This window comes from Prionailurus bengalensis, chromosome A1 (assembly GCF_016509475.1).
Source record: "Prionailurus bengalensis isolate Pbe53 chromosome A1, Fcat_Pben_1.1_paternal_pri, whole genome shotgun sequence".
NCBI lineage: Eukaryota > Metazoa > Chordata > Mammalia > Carnivora > Felidae > Prionailurus > Prionailurus bengalensis.
In genome coordinates, this window is record NC_057343.1 from 17,240,350 (window position 1) to 17,259,882 (window position 19,533).

The 19,533-nt window shown below is 44.3% G+C and overlaps 1 protein-coding gene across 1 annotated transcript in view; it reads left to right on the forward strand.

The window, feature by feature from the left end:
• Positions 1-276: 276 nt before the first annotated feature.
• FREM2 (FRAS1 related extracellular matrix 2) overlaps positions 277-19,533 on the forward strand; it is a 167,530-nt gene continuing 148,273 nt past the window's right edge. The window contains exons 1-2 of the mRNA XM_043577721.1: positions 277-5,736; positions 11,012-11,101. Coding sequence (XP_043433656.1) covers positions 555-5,736; positions 11,012-11,101 — 5,272 coding nt within the window. The 5' untranslated portion in view covers positions 277-554. The remainder of the gene's footprint in view (positions 5,737-11,011; positions 11,102-19,533) is intronic.

Below are 19,533 nucleotides of genomic sequence, written 5' to 3' on the forward strand. Positions count from 1 at the left end.
AGCCCAGACGCGTGCCTCGGCTCCTCTGCCGGAACCCCTAGCCCGAGAGGAGCGCGAGCGAAGCTGCGCAGCGTCAGGCCGCTAGCCCCTCGCTTCCAAGACAACTTTGTAGCACCCTGCACCTCCTCCCCACCGCGCTGTTTCCCCGCCTCCGCCCCTAGGAGCTGATTGGCAGATACCACTACCCAACCCTCAACTCGGGGCCTCCTCCCGGGACCGACGATTGGCCTCCTGGGAGGACTGGAGTCAGGGGGTGCTGGGGGAGGGATTTCCCTCAAAGCTCTGGGTCCCGGGACCTGGGAAGCAGGAGTTGGGGGGCGGGGGAACTCGGTTCTCCCAGCGAGTGAGCCGCGGGCGGCGGAGCCGGACGTTCGGGAAGGTTCAGCCGCCTCTGCTGCGCCAGCCCGGCCCCCGCCGCGCAACTTTCCATCCCGGCCCAGACGCGGCTACCAAGTGCGGAGTTCCTGGCACTTTGCGGAGAGGTCTCTTGCTCCCTGCCCGGGGACTGACTGTGCTCTCTCAGGCTGACCTGTCCGAGCCCTAATATCTGCACCATGCACGCGGCCAGGACCCCCGGGATCGCCTCCCACGCCGGCGGGGTGGCCAGCCCCACCAGTTTTCAGCAGATCCCAACGCTGCCGCCCCGCCTGGTGTTGCTGCTGCTGCTGCTTCTCCTGTCACTGGTAAGCTGCGTCCTGGCACAGCCCGCTGCCCCTGGCCCGGCGTTGCTGTCCCCGGATCTCGCGGGGGCTGCAGGGGTCCCCGCCGAGGAGGCCATCGTGCTGGCAAACCGTGGGCTCCGGGTGCCCTTCGGCCGTGAGGTCTGGCTGGATCCGCTGCAGGACCTGGTGCTGCAGGTGCAGCCGGGGGACCGCTGCGCGGTGACCGTGCTAGACAACGACGCGCTGGCCCAGCGGCCCGGACGCTTGAGTCCCAAGCGCTTCCCGTGCGACTTCGGCCCGGGAGAGGTGCGCTACTCGCACCTGGGCGCGCGCAGCCCGTCGCGGGATCGCATTCGGCTGCAGTTGCGCTACGACGCGCCGGGAGGGGCCGCAGTGCTACCCTTGGTGCTGGAGGTGGAGGTGGTCTTCACCCAGCTGGAGGTGGTGACTCGGAACCTGCCCCTAGTCGTGGAGGAGCTGCTGGGGACCAGCAACGCCCTGGACGCGCGGAGCCTGGAGTTCGCCTACCAGCCGGAGACCGAGGAGTGTCGCGTGGGCATCCTGTCCGGCTTGAGCGCGCTGCCTCGCTATGGGGAGCTCCTCCACTACCCACAGGCCCCGGGTCCAGCCAGCGAGGGGGGCGCCCCGGAGCCTCTCCTGATGGACTGCAAAGCTTTCCAGGAGCTGGGGGTGCGCTACCGTCACACAGCCCCCAGTCGGTCACCGAACAGGGACTGGGTGCCCATGGTGGTGGAGCTGCGCTCTCGGGGTTCGCCTGTGGGCAGACCCCCTTTGAAACGTGAGCACTTCCAGGTGCTGGTGAGAATCCGAGGAGGGGCGGAGAACACCGCACCCAGGCCCAGTTTCGTGGCCATGATGATGATGGAGGTGGACCAGTTTGTACTGACGGCTCTGACCCCAGACATGCTGGCAGCCGAGGATGCCGAGTCGCCCCCTGACCTGTTGATCTTCAACCTCACCTCTCCCTTCCAGCCTGGCCAGGGCTACCTAGTGAGTACTGATGACCGCAGCCTGCCCCTCTCCTCCTTTACTCAGAGGGATCTGCGGCTCCTGAAGATTGCCTACCAGCCCCCCTCTGAGGACTCTGACCAGGAGCGTCTCTTTGAACTGGAGTTGGAAGCAGTGGACCCGGAAGGAGCAGCCTCAGACCCTTTTGCCTTCATGGTAGTGGTGAAGCCCATGAACACACTGGCTCCCGTGGTCACCCGGAACACCGGTCTCATTCTCTATGAGGGCCAGTCTCGGCCCCTGACGGGCCCTGCAGGCAGTGGACCGCAGAACTTGGTCGTCAGCGATGAGGATGACCTAGAGGCAGTGCAGCTAGAGGTGGTGGCTGGGCTCCGCCACGGTCACCTTGTCCTTCTGGGCGCCACCGATGGCAACTCTGCCCCTAAGACCTTCACGGTGGCCGAGCTGGCCGCCGGCCAGGTGGTCTACCATCACAATGACAGAGACGGCTCACTGAGTGACAACCTTGTACTTCGAATGGTGGACGGAGGACGCAGGCACCAGGTGCAGTTCTTGTTCCCCATCACCTTGGTGCCTGTGGATGACCAGCCGCCAGTCCTCAATGCTAACACGGGGCTGACGCTGGCGGAGGGCGAAACGGCGCCCATCCTTCCCCTGGCCCTGAGTGCAACGGACATCGACTCAGATGACCCTCTGCTGCTTTTTGTGCTGGAGTCGCCTTCCTCGACCATAGGGCATCTGCTTCTCCGCCAAACCCATCCTCCCCGCGAGGAAGAGGAGCTGAGCAGGGGCCCTTGGAGGAAACAGGGAGCGTTCTATGAGCAAACGGTGACGGAGTGGAGGCAGCGGGACATAACAGAGGGGAGGCTGTTCTACAGGCACTCCGGGCCCCATAGTCCCGGGCCAGTGATGGACCAGTTCACATTCCGGGTCCAGGATAACCATGACCCCCCTAATCAGTCTGGACCACACAGGTTTGCGATTCGCATCCATCCTGTGGATCGCCTCCCTCCGGAGCTGGGCAGCGGCTGTCCCCTGCGGATGGTGGTGCAAGAATCCCAGCTCACGCCGCTGAGGAAAAAGTGGCTGCGCTACACTGACCTGGACACAGATGACCGAGAGCTGCGCTACACCGTGACCCAGCCCCCCACGGACACAGATGAAAACCACTCACCAGCCCCCCTGGGCACCTTGGTCCTGACCGACAACCCCTCAGTCGTGGTGGCCCATTTTACCCAAGCCCAGATCAACCACCATAAAATTGCCTACAGACCTCCGGATCAAGAACTGGGAGTGGCTGCCCGAGTGGCCCAGTTTCAATTCCAGGTGGAGGACCAAGCCGGGAATGTGGCTCCAGGCACCTTCACCCTTTACTTGCAGCCCGTGGACAACCAGCCGCCTGAGATCCTCAACACGGGTTTCACCGTTCAGGTGAAGGGCCACCACATCCTGAGTGAGACTGAGTTACGTGTGAGTGATGTAGACACCGATGTAGCCCACATCTCTTTCACTCTCACACGGGCACCCGAACATGGCCACCTGAGAGTGTCTGGACAGATACTGCATGTGGGGGAGGTCTTCCACTTGGAAGATATAAAACAGGGTCGGATTTCCTATGTCCATAATGGGGACGGGTCCCTGACCGACAGCTGCTCCTTGGAGGTCAGCGACAGACACCACGTGGTGCCCATCACTCTCAGAGTGAATGTCCGGCCCGCGGGTGATGAGGTGCCCATGCTGAGCCTTCCTGCTGGTACTCTGGGGTCATATCTAGACGTTTTAGAAAATGGAGCTGCTGAACTCACTGCCAGTGTTATCAAGGGGACTGATGGGGACACTGATGATTTGATGTTGACTTTCCTCTTGGAAGACCCACCCTTGTATGGAGAAATCCTGGTCAACAGAGTTCCGGCGGAGCAGTTTACCCAAAGGGACATCTTAGAGGGCTCTGTCGTCTATGCCCACACAAGCGGTGAGATAGGCCTGTTGCCCAAAGGGGATTCTTTTAACCTGAGTCTGTCAGATATGTCTCAAGAATGGGTAATAGGTGGCAGTGCTATCCAAGGGGTTACTGTGTGGGTGACCATCCTCCCTGTCGATAGCCAAGCTCCAGAAATTTCTGTAGGTGAACGGTTTATAGTCATGGAAGGTGACAAAAGTGTTATAACCTCAACACATATAAGTGCTGAAGATATTGATTCCCTCAATGATGACATCTTGTGTACTATAGTTATTCAGCCTACCTCCGGTTATGTTGAAAACATTTCTCCAGCACCAGGCTCTGAGAAATCAAGAGCAGGAATTGCCATAAGTGCCTTTACCCTGAAAGACCTCAGGCAGAGTCATATTAACTATGTCCAGAGTGTCCACAAAGGGGTAGAACCTGTGGAAGACCGGTTTATATTTCGTTGCTCTGATGGCATTAACTTTTCAGAGAGACATTTTTTTCCCATTATAATCATTCCCACCAATGACGAACAGCCAGAAATATTTATGAGAGAATTTATGGTGATGGAAGGCATGAGTCTGGTGATCGATACACCCATCCTCAATGCTGCTGATGCTGACATTCCCCCGGATGATCTAACTTTCACCATTACCCAATTTCCCACTCGTGGTCACATCATGAATCAGCTGATAAATGGCACAGTGTTGGTTGAAAGCTTCACCTTGGACCAGATCATAGAGAGTTCAAGCATTATTTACGAGCATGATGATTCTGAGACCCAGGAGGACAGTTTTGTGATTAAACTAACAGACGGTAAGCACTCGGTGGAAAGGATGGTCCTCATTATGGTTATCCCAGTTGATGATGAGACCCCCAGAATGACCATCAATAATGGTCTAGAAATAGAAATTGGGGAAACCAAAATTATCAACAACAAAATATTGATGGCAACTGATTTAGATTCTGAAGACAAATCTTTGGTTTATATTATTCGTTATGGGCCGGGACATGGCTTATTACAGAGACAAAAACCTGCGGGTGCCTTTGAAAATATCACAGTGGGCATGAATTTTACCCAGGATGAAGTGGACAGAAACTTAATTCAGTACGTCCATTTTGGACAAGAGGGCATTCGGGACCTAATTAAATTTGATGTGACCGATGGAATAAATGCGCTTATAGATCGCTACTTTTATGTTTCTGTTGGGAGCGTTGACATTGTCTTCCCGGATGTGATAAGCAAGGGAGTATCCTTGAAAGAAGGTGGTAAAGTCACCCTCACAACAGACTTATTAAGTACTAGTGACTTGAACAGTCCTGATGAAAACTTAGTTTTTACCATCACCAGGGCTCCCATGAGAGGTCACTTAGAGTGCACAGATCAACCTGGAGCATCCATCACATCGTTCTCTCAGCTCCAACTGGCTGGCAACAAAATCTACTACATCCACACAGCTGACGATGAGGTCAAGATGGACAGTTTTGAGTTTCAGGTCACTGATGGACATAACCCTGTCTTCCGGACATTCCGTATCTCCATTAGCGATGTGGACAACAAAAAGCCAGTGGTCACCATCCATAACCTCGTTGTCAGTGAGGGTGAAAACAAGCTGATCACTCCCTTTGAACTCACTGTCGAAGACCAAGATACTCCAGACAAACTCCTGAAGTTCACTGTCACGCAGGTGCCTGTTCATGGTCAACTCCTATTCAACAATACCAGACCTGCCATGGTTTTTACCAAGCAAGACCTGAACGAAAACTTAATCAGCTACAGACATGATGGCACTGAGTCAAATGAAGACAGCTTCTCCTTCACAGTGACTGATGGTTCCCATACAGAGTTCTATGTTTTCCCCGATACAATATTTGAAACAAGGAGACCCCAAGTGATGAAAATCCAAGTCTTACCTGTTGACGATAGCGTCCCCCAAATTGCAGTGAACAAAGGGGCCTCTACACTTCGCACTCTGGCTACTGGCCACTTGGGATTCATGATCACAAGCAAAATATTGAAAGTGGAGGACAGAGACAGCTTACGTTTTTCTCTCAGGTTTATTGTGACGGAGGCCCCTCAACATGGGTATCTCCTCAACCTGGACAGAGGCAACCACAGTGTCTCTCAGTTTACACAAGGTACGGTACACTTTTCTTTCCTTATACCCAGCGGAAAGTGCGGGTCTTATTTTCTGAGGATAGGGCGGTCACCAAAAACGTTACAAGTAGGGGATCGAATTTGAGTCCAAGGGAAGAAAAGGGAAGGGAAATAAAGAGATGGGGAGAGTACAGGGACTCACTTTCCTGAGGAAAGAATATCCCTTCTTGCCGTATGTCCCCCTGCAGCGACTGGCATTAGTGAATATCAATGTATTTCGACATTGCATTGAGTGAATATCAATGTATTTCGACAGCAGCAAGGTATGCTGCCAAACCAGGGGCCAGACCTCGGTGAGTTTAAGCTGAAGAAGGCTCTTCCGTTCTGTTTTGTTTGCCACACCTGCCCTCTGAGCAGACTGTGGTTTATACTGTGGTACAAACAGGTAGTTCGTGCAGCATTTTGGCACCTTCGAGAGAGATGTGCTTTCTCAAGTCTTTGTATTCGGACCGTTTTCGCCTACCATTCACACAGAGCCTTCAAATTTATATTACTTTGATTAATTTTCTTGAGAGCATTGTTCTAATCCTGTCATAGTTCTTGGGAACTTTGGAACTGGAATAAAGAGATGTATTTATATTTACTTTGTAGGTTTCTAATTCTTCTATTGTATGCCTTAGGCAAACACCAGAGACCTAAGAGGTAAGCGAGCACCTGTCTAGAGTTCTAACAGTTCTATGTACAAAGTGTGTCACGTGATACAGGCCCAAAAAGAAAGCACGCTTCATGATGTGTAAGACAACATGTCCATCACTGGAATATACGTTCACTTTGTTAGGAACCTGAAGATATGTTAACAAGATTAATAGGAGAATAGAAGGAGGAAGTTATTTCCTTATTTCAGATCTTCTCTGCGTCCCCTTTCAACCACAGTAACGAACACCCGTTGCCTCAAGCATCTACATTCTTGAGGCTAAAGCGCTTTTCTAAACTAAATCCTCTTTGTGTATGGACACAATGTACGACAGGAAGGGCAGGTGCCCCGTGCAGTTACTCAGTGACTGACGGGAGAAGCCCGTTCAGTCTGCTGGCTTGGGACTTAGGGCTCTGTTCTCTAGAACGTGCGACCTTCACTACAAAGGGCTTTGGGTTGCTTTCATGGAAATCTCACCGTGTCAGGATGGAAACGAGATCTACCCTCTGTGGGCTCTGTGAGCGGAGATGAGGTTTATCCTCAGGGCATCCCAGGGGGGGTGTTCTTTTCCCGCAATAGTGTTGTGCTCTGAGACAACAGATGCTTTAATAAACGGATGTCGCGAAGTGTAGTTAGTGTTAAAGTGAACTGCTCCTCTGTTTTAGATTCTGGCAAATGGCCCTGCACTCCAACCTCCTGATTCTTGGCTGCAAGCCTGAATATATTCTAGGGCCTGCAGGGACAGGAAAACCTCAGAGTGCCCAGTGTCATGCCAGACCGGCAGGAAACTTTTGTGTGAAGGCTTTCTGAGGACAGAGATGCCATGCAATCTTAGACTGGTTTCTTTTCATGGAAAGTGGAAAGTGAAGAGGGTAAAAGGAATATATTACAGGATAGAAAATGTTACTTCCAATCACTCCTCTGACCTAAAAAACTAATCTGATTTTAAAGATTTTTTAAAAAGGAATTTTCGTGTGACGACAGGCAGACGATGTGGTTTAAATTCTATGGACCAAGTCCAACAGCTCAAAAAATATTGGAATATTATTTCTTAAATATCGAAGCCTAAATTATGTGATTTCTTTATAGGCTCTTGCCCTATCTCTCACTGACGTGGACTCACCCTGATTATTCCTTAGAGATGAACTCACCATGATTACTCTTTATGGTCATTTGTAACTATAATCAGTTTATTATAAAAAGTGAAGATACTCTTTTAAGATTACCTTTTCTAAGAGAAACGATCGCATTCCAATAAGAACCCAAATACTGACTAGGGAAACTGTTGGTAGTTAATCACAGAGCACTCATTTGAACAACTTGAGACTGCGGTTTGGTTCATGGCAGTTATTTCTAGAGACTAGATGGGTGAATAAAAATGGAAAGGCTCCCATCATAGAGTTACGGTGGCTGCTCTCTTAGTAGACAAATAAAAGCAGTATCTGGAGTGAGGACAACACAAACTTTGTATTTGTTTTTGTTTTCTGTAGTCATGAAAGGATAAGCTAAACTATATATTTTTAATGCTTATTTATTTTGAGAGAGAAGGAGAGAAAAAGCACAAGGAGGGGAGGGGCAGAGAGAGAGAGAGAGAGAGAGAGAGTGTCAGTGCAGAGCCCGACGTGGGGCTCGAACCCACGAACCACGAGATCATGACCTGAGCTGAAATCAAGAGTGGGATGCTTAACTATATTTTGATGGATTTTCAATGCACTGGGTTGAGTCAAGTGAGCAAAGGTGGGTAAAGAAGGTTATTCCCAAACCGATTCACGTAATGGTCCTTAGGAGATGAAAATCCATTTGTTTCTAAAGTTTATTCACTTTTATTCTTAGGAAGAGTTAACAAGGCAGAATTAGACCAATTAGAGAAATTAATTATTTCAATTTGCCAGGGTGTCCCTGCTCGCTCTATCCCAGGTTTAAATCACTTGTGTCAAGGACCTGGACTTTTTTCTCTATGAGTAGTACCCAGTGATCTCTTGTGGGAGATAAGTTGTAGATCACTTTCAGAAATTGCCCCCAAAGAGTTCGAGCCAGGGTATGGTTGCCAGGCGAGTCAATGAACTTAGAATCAAAACAAAAACACAAAATGTGGAATGCTTGTGTAGATAAACTGAAATACATCTGATGCATGAGTAGTGGTTAGAAGAACATCCAGTTCATTGTTAGATGTTTACTGAAAGAAGGTAACATTTTGGCAACTAGGTTTTTGATCTAGCTAATACCACTGTGCCTTAAGAAGCGACTGTTTATATATTTATGATGTTTGTGATAGTTTTAGAGGTTCCTATAGAATAACGGCACTATGATCAAAGTCTTTACTTATTTGAGTTTTTTTAAAGTCCCTTTTTTGAGCTATGAATTATTAACTGAGTTATAACGAAAGTGAAAAGAATTTTGGTTTGTTCCAACTAATCAATATTGCATGCCCTAACTTGGAGGGAAAATTTGACACCTTTGTGTCATGTAATTGCATTCATGTTCTCTTTACTTAAGGAAAAAAAAGGTTTTAAAAAATCAGTTTTGAAGTGGTGATTTATTTCAGTGCAACTGTTTCGTAAATACTGTATTTTTGCAAGAAAACATCAATACAAAGCGTGGATATACTAATGAGTTTTTCCTTTTCTCATAGTAGAGCCTTTAGATTTTCTTATAAAATTAAAGAAGGAATGGGGAAGTTTGGAAAAAGGTCTTCCCCACATGACCAGAGGACTTTGTTCTAATGCTAAGGATGTGTGGTCAGAGTAGAGTTCACCTTATTTCTTCCTGATGAGTTAAAGGTTGAAAGGGTTCAGAGTTGTGGGAGTAGACAAGGAAAGAGCCTGTGGGGGCTTCACTCCTTACCTTTGTAGAAACATCATACATGCGTAGGTAGAGGTCCAAGCGTGGTCCACCAGACCTCTGGGCTCTTTCGTTTGATTATTTATGTTTATTTACTGATTATTTTGAGAGACAAAGAGAGATCATGAGCAGGGGAGGGGCAGAGAGAGAGAGGGAGAGAGAGAAAATCCCAAGCAGGCTCAGCACTGTCAGCACAGAGCCTGACGTGGGGCTCAAGCCCACAAACCATGAGATCATGACCTGAGTTGAAACCAAGAGTGGGATGCTTGACTTACTGAGGCACCCAGGTGCCCTTGGGCTCTCAGATTTTAAATTAAGAAACATTTGAGCCATTGCTGAATATTAGACTCCGAGCAAAGGACTGTGGGAAGTTAAGATGAAAACAACAACAACAACAACAACAACAACAACAACAACAACAATCCCACAAGTTTTCAGTCTTCTAGGAGAGATAGCCACGCAGGAAGATACAAATGACACTAGGCAGAAATTGGGAAAGGTACAGCAGAGTTCAAAATGAAACGCTAAGGGAGAATAAAACAACTTGAATTTGCTTCACCTTCTAGTACCTCTTTTATAAGAAGTTACCATTAACTATTAAATCAGATTTTCCCCTCAGATGCCTGATTGTAAGTGAGTCACCTTTCAAATCTGTATGAGCCAAGGGGGAGTGTCCTTTTCACGTCTGTCAAGTGGAGTCCTAAAAATTCATGGAGTAATTTGTTGATCCCAACACCTGGCATCACTCGAGTTTATTCTTTCATAAAGTAATTTTCTCATATACAATGCTTGTGGACTTCATAGCACGAACTCAGTAGACCTCTCCGAAGATGGAAAACCTGCAGAGCGCACACGAGACAAATACATATTACATACCATTCATTGTTGAAGCCACTTTTAGCTGCGATCTTGATTTTCTGTAGCTTTGGCAATAACTACTTACTGCCCGGCCCAGATCAAATAACAATAGTGTTGCAAGCATCACAGAACAGGATGATATTTGGTTCATTATGTTGTCTGTGTGGCCTCATGAAGGAGAGTAACTCGTAAAATGGGGAAATCAATTTTTGAAATTGTCCTTTAGTCAATACGGAAAACAGAGTATGCCAGTGAATTTGAAAGCTGGGACAGGAAGCAACCTACAGAGCATTCCTGAGGCAGAATAACTTTTCACTCTGAATAAAAGTTTCAGCTCTCGTTAGATGCTTTCTGTTCTCATTTCTCTCTGGGGTCATGACACTTATTTCAATCTTGGGAGATTTAAAACGGCCTTGATTCTTTCCCTTTCAAGCTCTGGGGAACTTAAAAACAGCGTGTTGTATACCGCCAGAGGTAAGAAAAGTTAGCCAGAGGGGGGCAGGGAAGTTCTTTCCTCTTAGGGCCAGCGCTACAGGGAGGGAAAGAGTGTGATTTCAGGAGTGCCAGGAAATCTGCCGTGCCTCAAAATATCTTCCTTTCCACCTGTCATGAAGTCTGACATTCCATATTTAGAGAGTCACTTCTTTGGTGCATGAACATGCAAATACCATTGGGTGGGGCAACACCTTGCTATTATTATAACCTAACTCTTGAACTCTATCTGGGTAAGGGATCAGATTTCCATGGGACAGCTGAAATCAAGGGGCTTAGAGATAGGAGAAATAAGATAGCACTGCCTCCCTTAGGAGAAGGAAATCTAAATATGGTTACAGAAAAGTAATAGCCAGTAGGATTTACCATGAGTAATGAGTCACCAATCTTGCCCTAGTAATGAATCATCTTGTTCTTTGGTTATTTTCTAGCTGACATCGAAGACATGAAAATATGCTACGTTTTAAAAGATGGGGCCAATGCCACAAGTGATATGTTCCATTTTACAGTTGAAGATGGTGGTAAGTGTTCACTCTCCTGTTAGTATAAACAAGGAGAGTGACTTTTATTGGTTGTTCTTTGATGACTTCATTACAAGGAATCTGCCTCGAGTATCATTTTATGCTCACCTGAATTTATACCGGGTGCATTTGTTATTTGCCGATAGAAAATCTTACATTCTCAATCTGCCACAGTCCTACTCTGCAATGAGTAGAGATGAATGTTCCAGTTATATTATTCTTGTCTTGGGATTAGCAAAACACTAAAAAAGAAAGATCTATGTACATAGGATCCCCATGTCCAGTTGTTCAGAATATGCCGTGCATGAAGCTGCCGACTTGAGGTGACAAGAGGATGCTGGAATCCAGCCCGGCAACACTTCCAAGCCATGTGCCTACCCGGGGGGGTGTCTGCCCAAAGCGGGTGCCCTTTGCTAGTTTGCACATGGGTGCTGTGTGAACTTGTGATGATGGATAATTGCATTCACCAGGAACACAGTGCTACGTAAAGGTGTGTTTTACCTTACCAATCTCAGTATGTCTAGTGATGTCCTCAGTTCGGGGGATTTTGTGACTGAGCTAGCTAAAACTTTTTTCTCGGTGAAATCTGAAGAATACTCCAGAGGATAGGCTATGACTTGTGGTCCGAGTCTCCTCCACAAGGTCACCGTCACTACTCCCCCCAAAGCCCCCGCCGCTGCTCACTCTCTTTTCTGTTCTCTTCCTGATCCCACAGGCTGGGAGAAAAACTGGCCACTTCTAGATTAATCATAAAGATGTTCTGTTCTCTCATGCTCTCAGGAGAAGCGAAAGAACCTCAGGAAGTACATGTGTTGTGTGAACAAGACACAGGAAGTGGGGGTGGGAGTATGTGTGTAAGAGAAGAAGGAGGGAAAAAGAAAGGATTTGGATCCAGTCATCTATTTTCTAATGATGCTTTAAAAAAGAAACCTTTTTTTAAAAATGTTTATTCATTTTTGAGAGACAGAGCGTGACTGGGGGAGGGGCAGAGAGAGAGGGAGACACAGAATCCGAAGCAGGCTCCAGGCTCTGAGCTGTCAGCACAGAGCCCGACGCCTGGCTTGAGCTCAAGAACCTCGAGATCTTGACCTGAGCCGAAGTCGGACGCTTAGCCAACTGAGCCACCAAGGCGCCCCTAATGATGTTTTTTTTTAAAGTACATAATTATGTCATCTATCTCAAAAAGATGACATGTTTACCCTCCATATTTTTTGAAGCGTTAAATGGCCATTTGTTTAAAATATCATTGGGCGTAACGTGATCACAGCCTTGAAAAATGACATCTGTCGGATACATGCCAGAGAGGCAAAAAAGTGTGTTAATTTGGGTTCGACTATGTGATTTTCCCTACAGTCCAGATGTTTAATAAATTTGATGCCTTTGTTTTTATAGTAACCAAATCATAGTTTAATATTCTTTGTATTGACAAAAGAAATCTTAGTATGAAACCAATTCTAAGAAGGACGCCAATTTATAAAAAATAATGTGTTAATTGAATCTTGATGCTCAAATGGGAAATCCTACTGTCAGTAAACTTTAGAGTGGAACTCAGAAGTAAATCTGTGTAGTAGATCAAAATTTAAAGACTAAGTTATTGGTTCAAGGCCCCGTGTTTGTCACTTGGAATGACTGAATATACCTCAATAGCAAAAGTATGATTTTCTTTAAAATTGCCAAAAAAGGCTTGAAAGCAAATGGTTACAATTCTCAGATATTATAGTTTTTACTTTATTTTTTTTTATTTTTTTTTTTTAAATTTTTTTTTTCAACGTTTATTTATTTTTGGGACAGAGAGAGACAGAGCATGAACGGGGGAGGGGCAGAGAGAGAGGGAGACACAGAATCAGAAACAGGCTCCAGGCTCTGAGCCATCAGCCCAGAGCCCGACGCGGGGCTCGAACTCACGGACCGCGAGATCGTGACCTGGCTGAAGTCGGACGTTTAACCGACTGCGCCACCCAGGCGCCCCAATATAGTTTTTACTTTAAAATAAAAATCATTTATTTGTTTTTGAGAAAGAGCACGTGCATGCTGGGGAGGGGCAGAGAGAGGAGGAGGGTCAGAGAGAGGGCGACGGAGAATCCCAAGCAGGATCCGCGCAGCTAGCACAAAGCCCAATGCCGGGCCGAACTCATGAACTGTGAGATCGTGACCTGAGCCAAAATCAGGAGTTGGACGCTTAACTGACTGAGCCACCCACGTGCCCCTAGCTTTTGCTTTTTTAATATTTTGCTTTTTTCCCTCACTTATTATAGTCTCGGTCTGATACGGCTGCTCTATTATTTGGCACATTTCTCTCCCTAGTTAATGGAATGGTAACATTTACTTTAAAATTTTGATTTGTATTTAAACTTTAGAAAACATTATGCTGTATCATATTTCAAGATAGTAAGCGAGGAATGGCTAGCTGAAGAAACCGAGTTTATTTTTGGGTTTGCTGAAAATGTGGCTGTGCGTCTAAGGATTGTGTTTGTGGAAATAGAAAATAAATCATTTCGGGGGCTTTTTTAGAGCCGGAGTTTCATGTGAGAGAGAAAAATTCCAGAGATATTGTTCTTGACCCTTCTTCTCACCGTTGACATGGCGTTACTTATGGGGCTTAGGCAGATTCTGGCAAACTATCTACGGAACAGAATTTATCTTAATTCGCCTGATATAAGAAAACTTCCCTCTAGCAGAATAAACACAGAAAACCTCAGGATTAAAGAAAAAATAAAAATTCATATATATATTTCAAAATTATTTTAATATGATACTTATTTTTGTAGGGGTTTTGCACTGTCTTGTAAAATACTCTAATATTTGAATGAGAAGTGCAATACTGTTTAACTTAAAGAGTATCTTGAATGAAATTACTTCTCTGGGAAGTGTGAGGTATTTTGCCAAAGAGAAATAAAAAAAAATATTTGCAGTATTTGTGGAAAGAGAGAAAATAAAGATATCTCTCCTTTCTGTAAAAATAATATTAAACTAAGAATTTTGATTTTTTTTGACTCAGTTACATGTAATATATCCATTATACAGTATATTATATGTTATACGCTATATTATTGACTGTCTTACCAAGTTAATATCTTGGTAAGACAGTCAATAATTTTAATTAAAATATACTCCAGAGGGGCGCCTGGGTGGCGCAGTCGGTTAAGCGTCCGACTTCAGCCAGGTCACGATCTCGCGGTCCATGAGTTCGAGCCCCGCGTCGGGCTCTGGGCTGATGGCTCAGAGCCTGGAGCCTGTTTCTGATTCTGTGTCTCCCTCTCTCTCTGCCCCTCCCCCGTTCGTGCTCTGTCTCTCTCTGTCCCAAAAATAAATAAATGTTGAAAAAAAATTTTTTTTAATAAATAAAAATAAATAAATAAATAAAATATACTCCAGAAAAAATCTATGTTTATAGACTGTAATATGAACCTTTATTTTCAAAATCTTCAAGTTTAACATATACGTTTCATGTAATACAATACATGTGTATGAAAACACATATATAATATGTTTTGACACTTTTCAAAGATATGTATTCCTCGGGAATTATGGAAAGTACTTGAATCTTATGAACAAGCACTATTCTTGTTGTTTAGTTGGAGTGATCTGGGTCTCGGGAAAGATAGGTAACTTCTCCAAATGCATCCATCTGTCCAGGAAGTAACAGACCTCTCTCAAGAGTAACTTATTCTTCCCATCTAGGTGATGACATACTTTTTGGACTAGTGGGTTTGACTATCAACTTCAGCTGTAGTGATGTATTATCACCTCTTTTATACAACGATGGGAAGCATAATGATAAAGCTTCTCCACGAAATACACAAAATGCTTCCAGTATTTCACATCTGGGAGGCCAGTTAGGGCACCAGGCCATAAAATTAAGAAATGTCTACTCCAATTCTCTTTTCAGTCCACTAAATTCACCTCTTCCAAGTCCTCAAGATTGCTTTTTAGGACAGTGACTAAGGAAATTACTGGAGCAAACATAGTCCTTGAATAACCAAAAAATAAATAAAATATAACTTTTGCTTTCAGGAGTCAAGAAGAGATTTAGGAAAGCAGAAAGCTAAAAGCCCTTGTTTCAGATTTAATTATATTATCATAAGATACTGACTAGCCACAGAAATCTTGTTATGATGTAGGAATGGATTAGGACCAGCCATCACTAATGGGATGGTGCTTAGGACACAGTTACTAATTTTTAGTTTGGGGCTGTTACCAAATGACAGGGCTGAGAGGACTTTATTTGAAGAATAGATAATTTCAGGATTTTACCTCAGGGAGTTCTACTGTGTTTGGATTTAATAAATGAATGTTGGTTGTGCATGTAATACACACACACACACACACACACACACAGATTCTTATACTTTAGGATTCTTTCAATCAGATCTTAAACCTCATATATGACTTATTATGGTTTATGCAATTTTGTCTTCATAGCATTCCTGTCAGCTTCGTAAAAACAAACAAAAACATTACTATTCTTTTTTGGCGGATGAGGAAACTGAGTCACAGAAATAGGCACTTTCCTCAAGTGTCATAACCAGGCAACTAGAGGCCAATTTGAATCCCAGGATCCTTTCTGCAAGCAGTAACTTCTATACTTACTCAGGATAAGCGAGGAGGGGTGTTAACTCAATGTTTTCCGGGTTTTCCTGACCAGGGTTTTAGGAATGCTTAGTAGATGAGAATGAAATCAGAGTAGGATGTGTCTACAGACAAAAAGTTTTGTCTCTTACGAAATGTGAATTTTTATTTTAGAATTCTTAATGGCTCTGTGTACTCAAACTTACAGTATTCTTTTTTGACATCATACTGTAATTCTTTTTAAAAATACATGTAAAAATATATAGCCTTTCTAGAGTTCAAATAAGCACAAATCAAATCAACCTTACAGTTGATTTTTTACTTATTTTATCTAATTTTACTTATTTATCTACTATTTTTTTACTTATTTTATTAAATTGTGAAGAAATTTTAAAAATACCAAATATGTGAGTTATGATGAAACAGGTATATTTCTGTAATGTTTGTGAAGCTACAAAGTGAGAAAACGCTTTGGAAAAACCTGCGAATATGTAGTTAGAGCCATACAGGGTACAGTATTCCACTGAAGACACGGCTCGACCGAAGCAAAAACCTTACAGGCATACTAATGTCACCGTGTACTCAAATAGCAGAAATTATTCTCCATGACCAATAAACATAAAGAGCTTTTCAGTAATGGCAGTCCTTAAAATTTAATGCAGTCCTTAAAATTTTAAGTGATAGAGTCCATCATAGTGTAATTCTTAAAATGATCATTTAGTAATTAAATATGTTTTTTGGAATATTAGTAAAGAATATGAGAATAGTACATCAAAAGGCCATCCATCCAGGTACTCTGGGGCCAAGGATATCCTATGTAGTTGCAGATTGTCACTTACAGTTTATAAGGTCAAACTCGGAAGTTATGAAATGTGCTCTCCTTACGGGCTGCAGCTAAGGTGCCATGTAGCAATCACATGTGGGTTTAGCTAACCCGTCTTTCATTCCTTTCTGCTTCATCCTCTCTGTCACCCTGAGGGGAGCTCAATACAATAATACTACAGACCTGGAAAAGACATCCTCCTTTGATAATCGCCTCTTTGAAGTCTAATTGGAGAGCTAGTGCTCCAGCATTTTAGCAGAAGACGAAAGCAAGTATTCTTTTATCTTGCTCCTACTGGAACATATTCTTATCTGATTTCATCCCAGCCTTCAACGGTCTGCAAGTATTCTAACATGCAAATGCATCTGTCCCTTTTTAGTCTTTTCTCCAAAGAACTTTTCTAGCTCTTTGTTGTGATGCGAAAGCTGGTCTCACTTGCTCCTCCAGGCATGTCCTGCCCTCAACCCTAATGACCTTCCCACTCTTCAATATCTGGCTAAGTGGCATTTCATCTCCAGAACTGCTCCCAAGGTCATGATGACTAAGTTAGCGGTGCCCTTCTTTGTGCTTCTACTGTTAAGCTTAGGTACAACAACAATGGTGTATTCTGATGATTTGCTAATGTAAAGACCTTTATTGTAGAGACGGAACTCCTTCAGATCAAAAAAGGTGTCATTAATGTTTGTAGCACAGTGCCTCCCCAGGGTTGAAAACAAGGGTTAGTATTTAACAGATATTAAAATGAATAAATAGATAAATGGGAAAAAGAAGCTCCCTTTTTATATAAAGATCAATTACATCATATCTAAGAAAACTCCCTCTAAACAATTACCAGTGGCCCTTGGCATTCCTTTAGAGCATCCCCCATCCTAGCATTAACTTAAATCCCTGTGGCACCAAGAAAGATTTTTAGTAAAGCTTTCACAATTTTAAACACATGAAACCAACTGCTGTGAAAATTCCTTTGGAACCTTCAGTGAAATATACTTAAGACAGAGGAGATTCCCAGATTCCCAGGAACCACCAGATTGGAGCTCATGTTCTTCTTCTTCTTTTTTTTTTTTAATGTTTATTTATTTTTGAGAGAGAGAGACAGAGACAGAGTGCAAGTGGGGGACAGGCAGAGAGAGAGAGAGAGGGAGACACAGAATCCGAAGCAGGCTCCAGGCCCTGAGCTGTCAGCACAGAGCCTGAGATGGGGCTCGAATCCACAAACCGCGAGATCATAACCTGAGCCGAAGACTGATGCTCAACCTACTGAGCCACCCAGACACCCCTGGAGCTCATGCTATTCTTAAAGAATTCTTTTCAGAAAAAAAAAGTTGTCAGTATATTATATAAACTATGGAATGCCTTTAAAATTTAAAGGGTAGTAGACATTTTCTATAAATCAGTGTAATTTTAAAGTCAGCACCACTAACTCAGGTATTTTTAGCTACCCAATTTTTTGCCTCATGTGATAGACATTAGGCCAGGCAGAGAAGTAGAAAGCTCTAAGAGCATAAAGTATCCTCAGTCCTCACTGAAATGTCATTACATAACTTTTTATTAGTTTCTTGTTTATATGTTTGTTTTAAGTCTCAAGCCCGCAGCATCAGATCCAAGACGTTTCTCGATGGGCATAAGAAAGCAGTGGGATATGTGATCTTCTGTCTGGCTTGACATACCCCGTAGGAGGAGCCCTAGTTTTTTCTCCATTGTGAAAATTGGTTTGCTGCTTCCTCATTTGAACTCGCATGTGACTTGGGAGCACAGTCTGAGAGAGTTCCGTCTCCTGGTTTGGCAGTAAAACTGGGGCGTCGGATATGATACCCATGTTGGCCGTTGTAACGTATCTGGTCCAGAGCCAGACATTTGTTGCCTCCGTCTTTGAGTATGTCTTTTGGTGCCCAATTTTTAGTTCGCCAAGATCTTTAATTCATACGCTATTGAAAGATATAAATAGCATCTTGACATAATAGAGCTGCAAAGTCATTTCTTTATATGAAGTGTCAGTTAAGGACACGGCTTTCAGATTTTTATTCCATATTTGATGACTGAATACTCAGACACAAGGAGACTGGAGCTCGTCATTCTAGTTAGAAGGAGCACACGATTTTGCTTGAAAGTGACCAGTAACTCAGGGTGTGAGGCAAAGTCATTACGGACACGTAGCTGGAATTTAAAGCAAAGGCTGGAAAAATACAACTAAGTGCAGTAAGTTGGAAAAGGAGGTTTGAGTACAAGCATTAAAAGATTATACAGACACATTCAGCTTAGAGAGAGAAGCAAGCATTCTTTGGCAATAAAATTAATCGCTAGTGACATGAGAACCAGAGGAAAGACACTGGTGCCTTAGGGAGTTATAATAAGAAGATGAAGTAACGTCAGGCACCGAGACAAATATTTCTAATCTGTGAGAGGGCATAAGATCTACTAGGATACAGGGCCTGGCAAGGGCTGTTGGCTACTATGGCTCAAAGTTTGGAAGCCTTTCTCTTTTCAACGAGCAGTTTAGAATTGTTCAGATCATCAAGGTCTTTCTATACCAGAGGCCTGCCTTTAGAAGCATGGCTGTTAGGTACCTGTACTGTGTCCATGAAAGAAGTCATACCTTTTCTATAGAAAAATATAAACTAAATGTTATCAGTTACTATTGGTTAGGTTCATTTCAAAATTATACATCACGTGGGTATACTGTTTTACTGGCTTTAATTTAAGGGCAACTTTTCTTAAATTGTTCAATCTTTTGGTGAATATGAATCCTTATTAGTCACGTTTCTAGAGGCTTAGCGTGATTCTGTATTTACTCTCAAAAGCGATGATAGTCACCTTTTAAAACTAAGAAAATCTTTCACAGGTTATTAAAAGGTCATAATCTCACATCAAATATTTATTTGTGGTATATATTACAGAGCTCAACTCTATCTTATTCTTTCTCTTTAAGTTTGCTCTGGGTGGCTGGGAAAAATAGAAGGTAGTATTCGATGGTGTAGTACATCGTTGTCATTGGTATGGTCCTATATTCGCTTGAGCCTACGACAATACAAAGAGAATCACA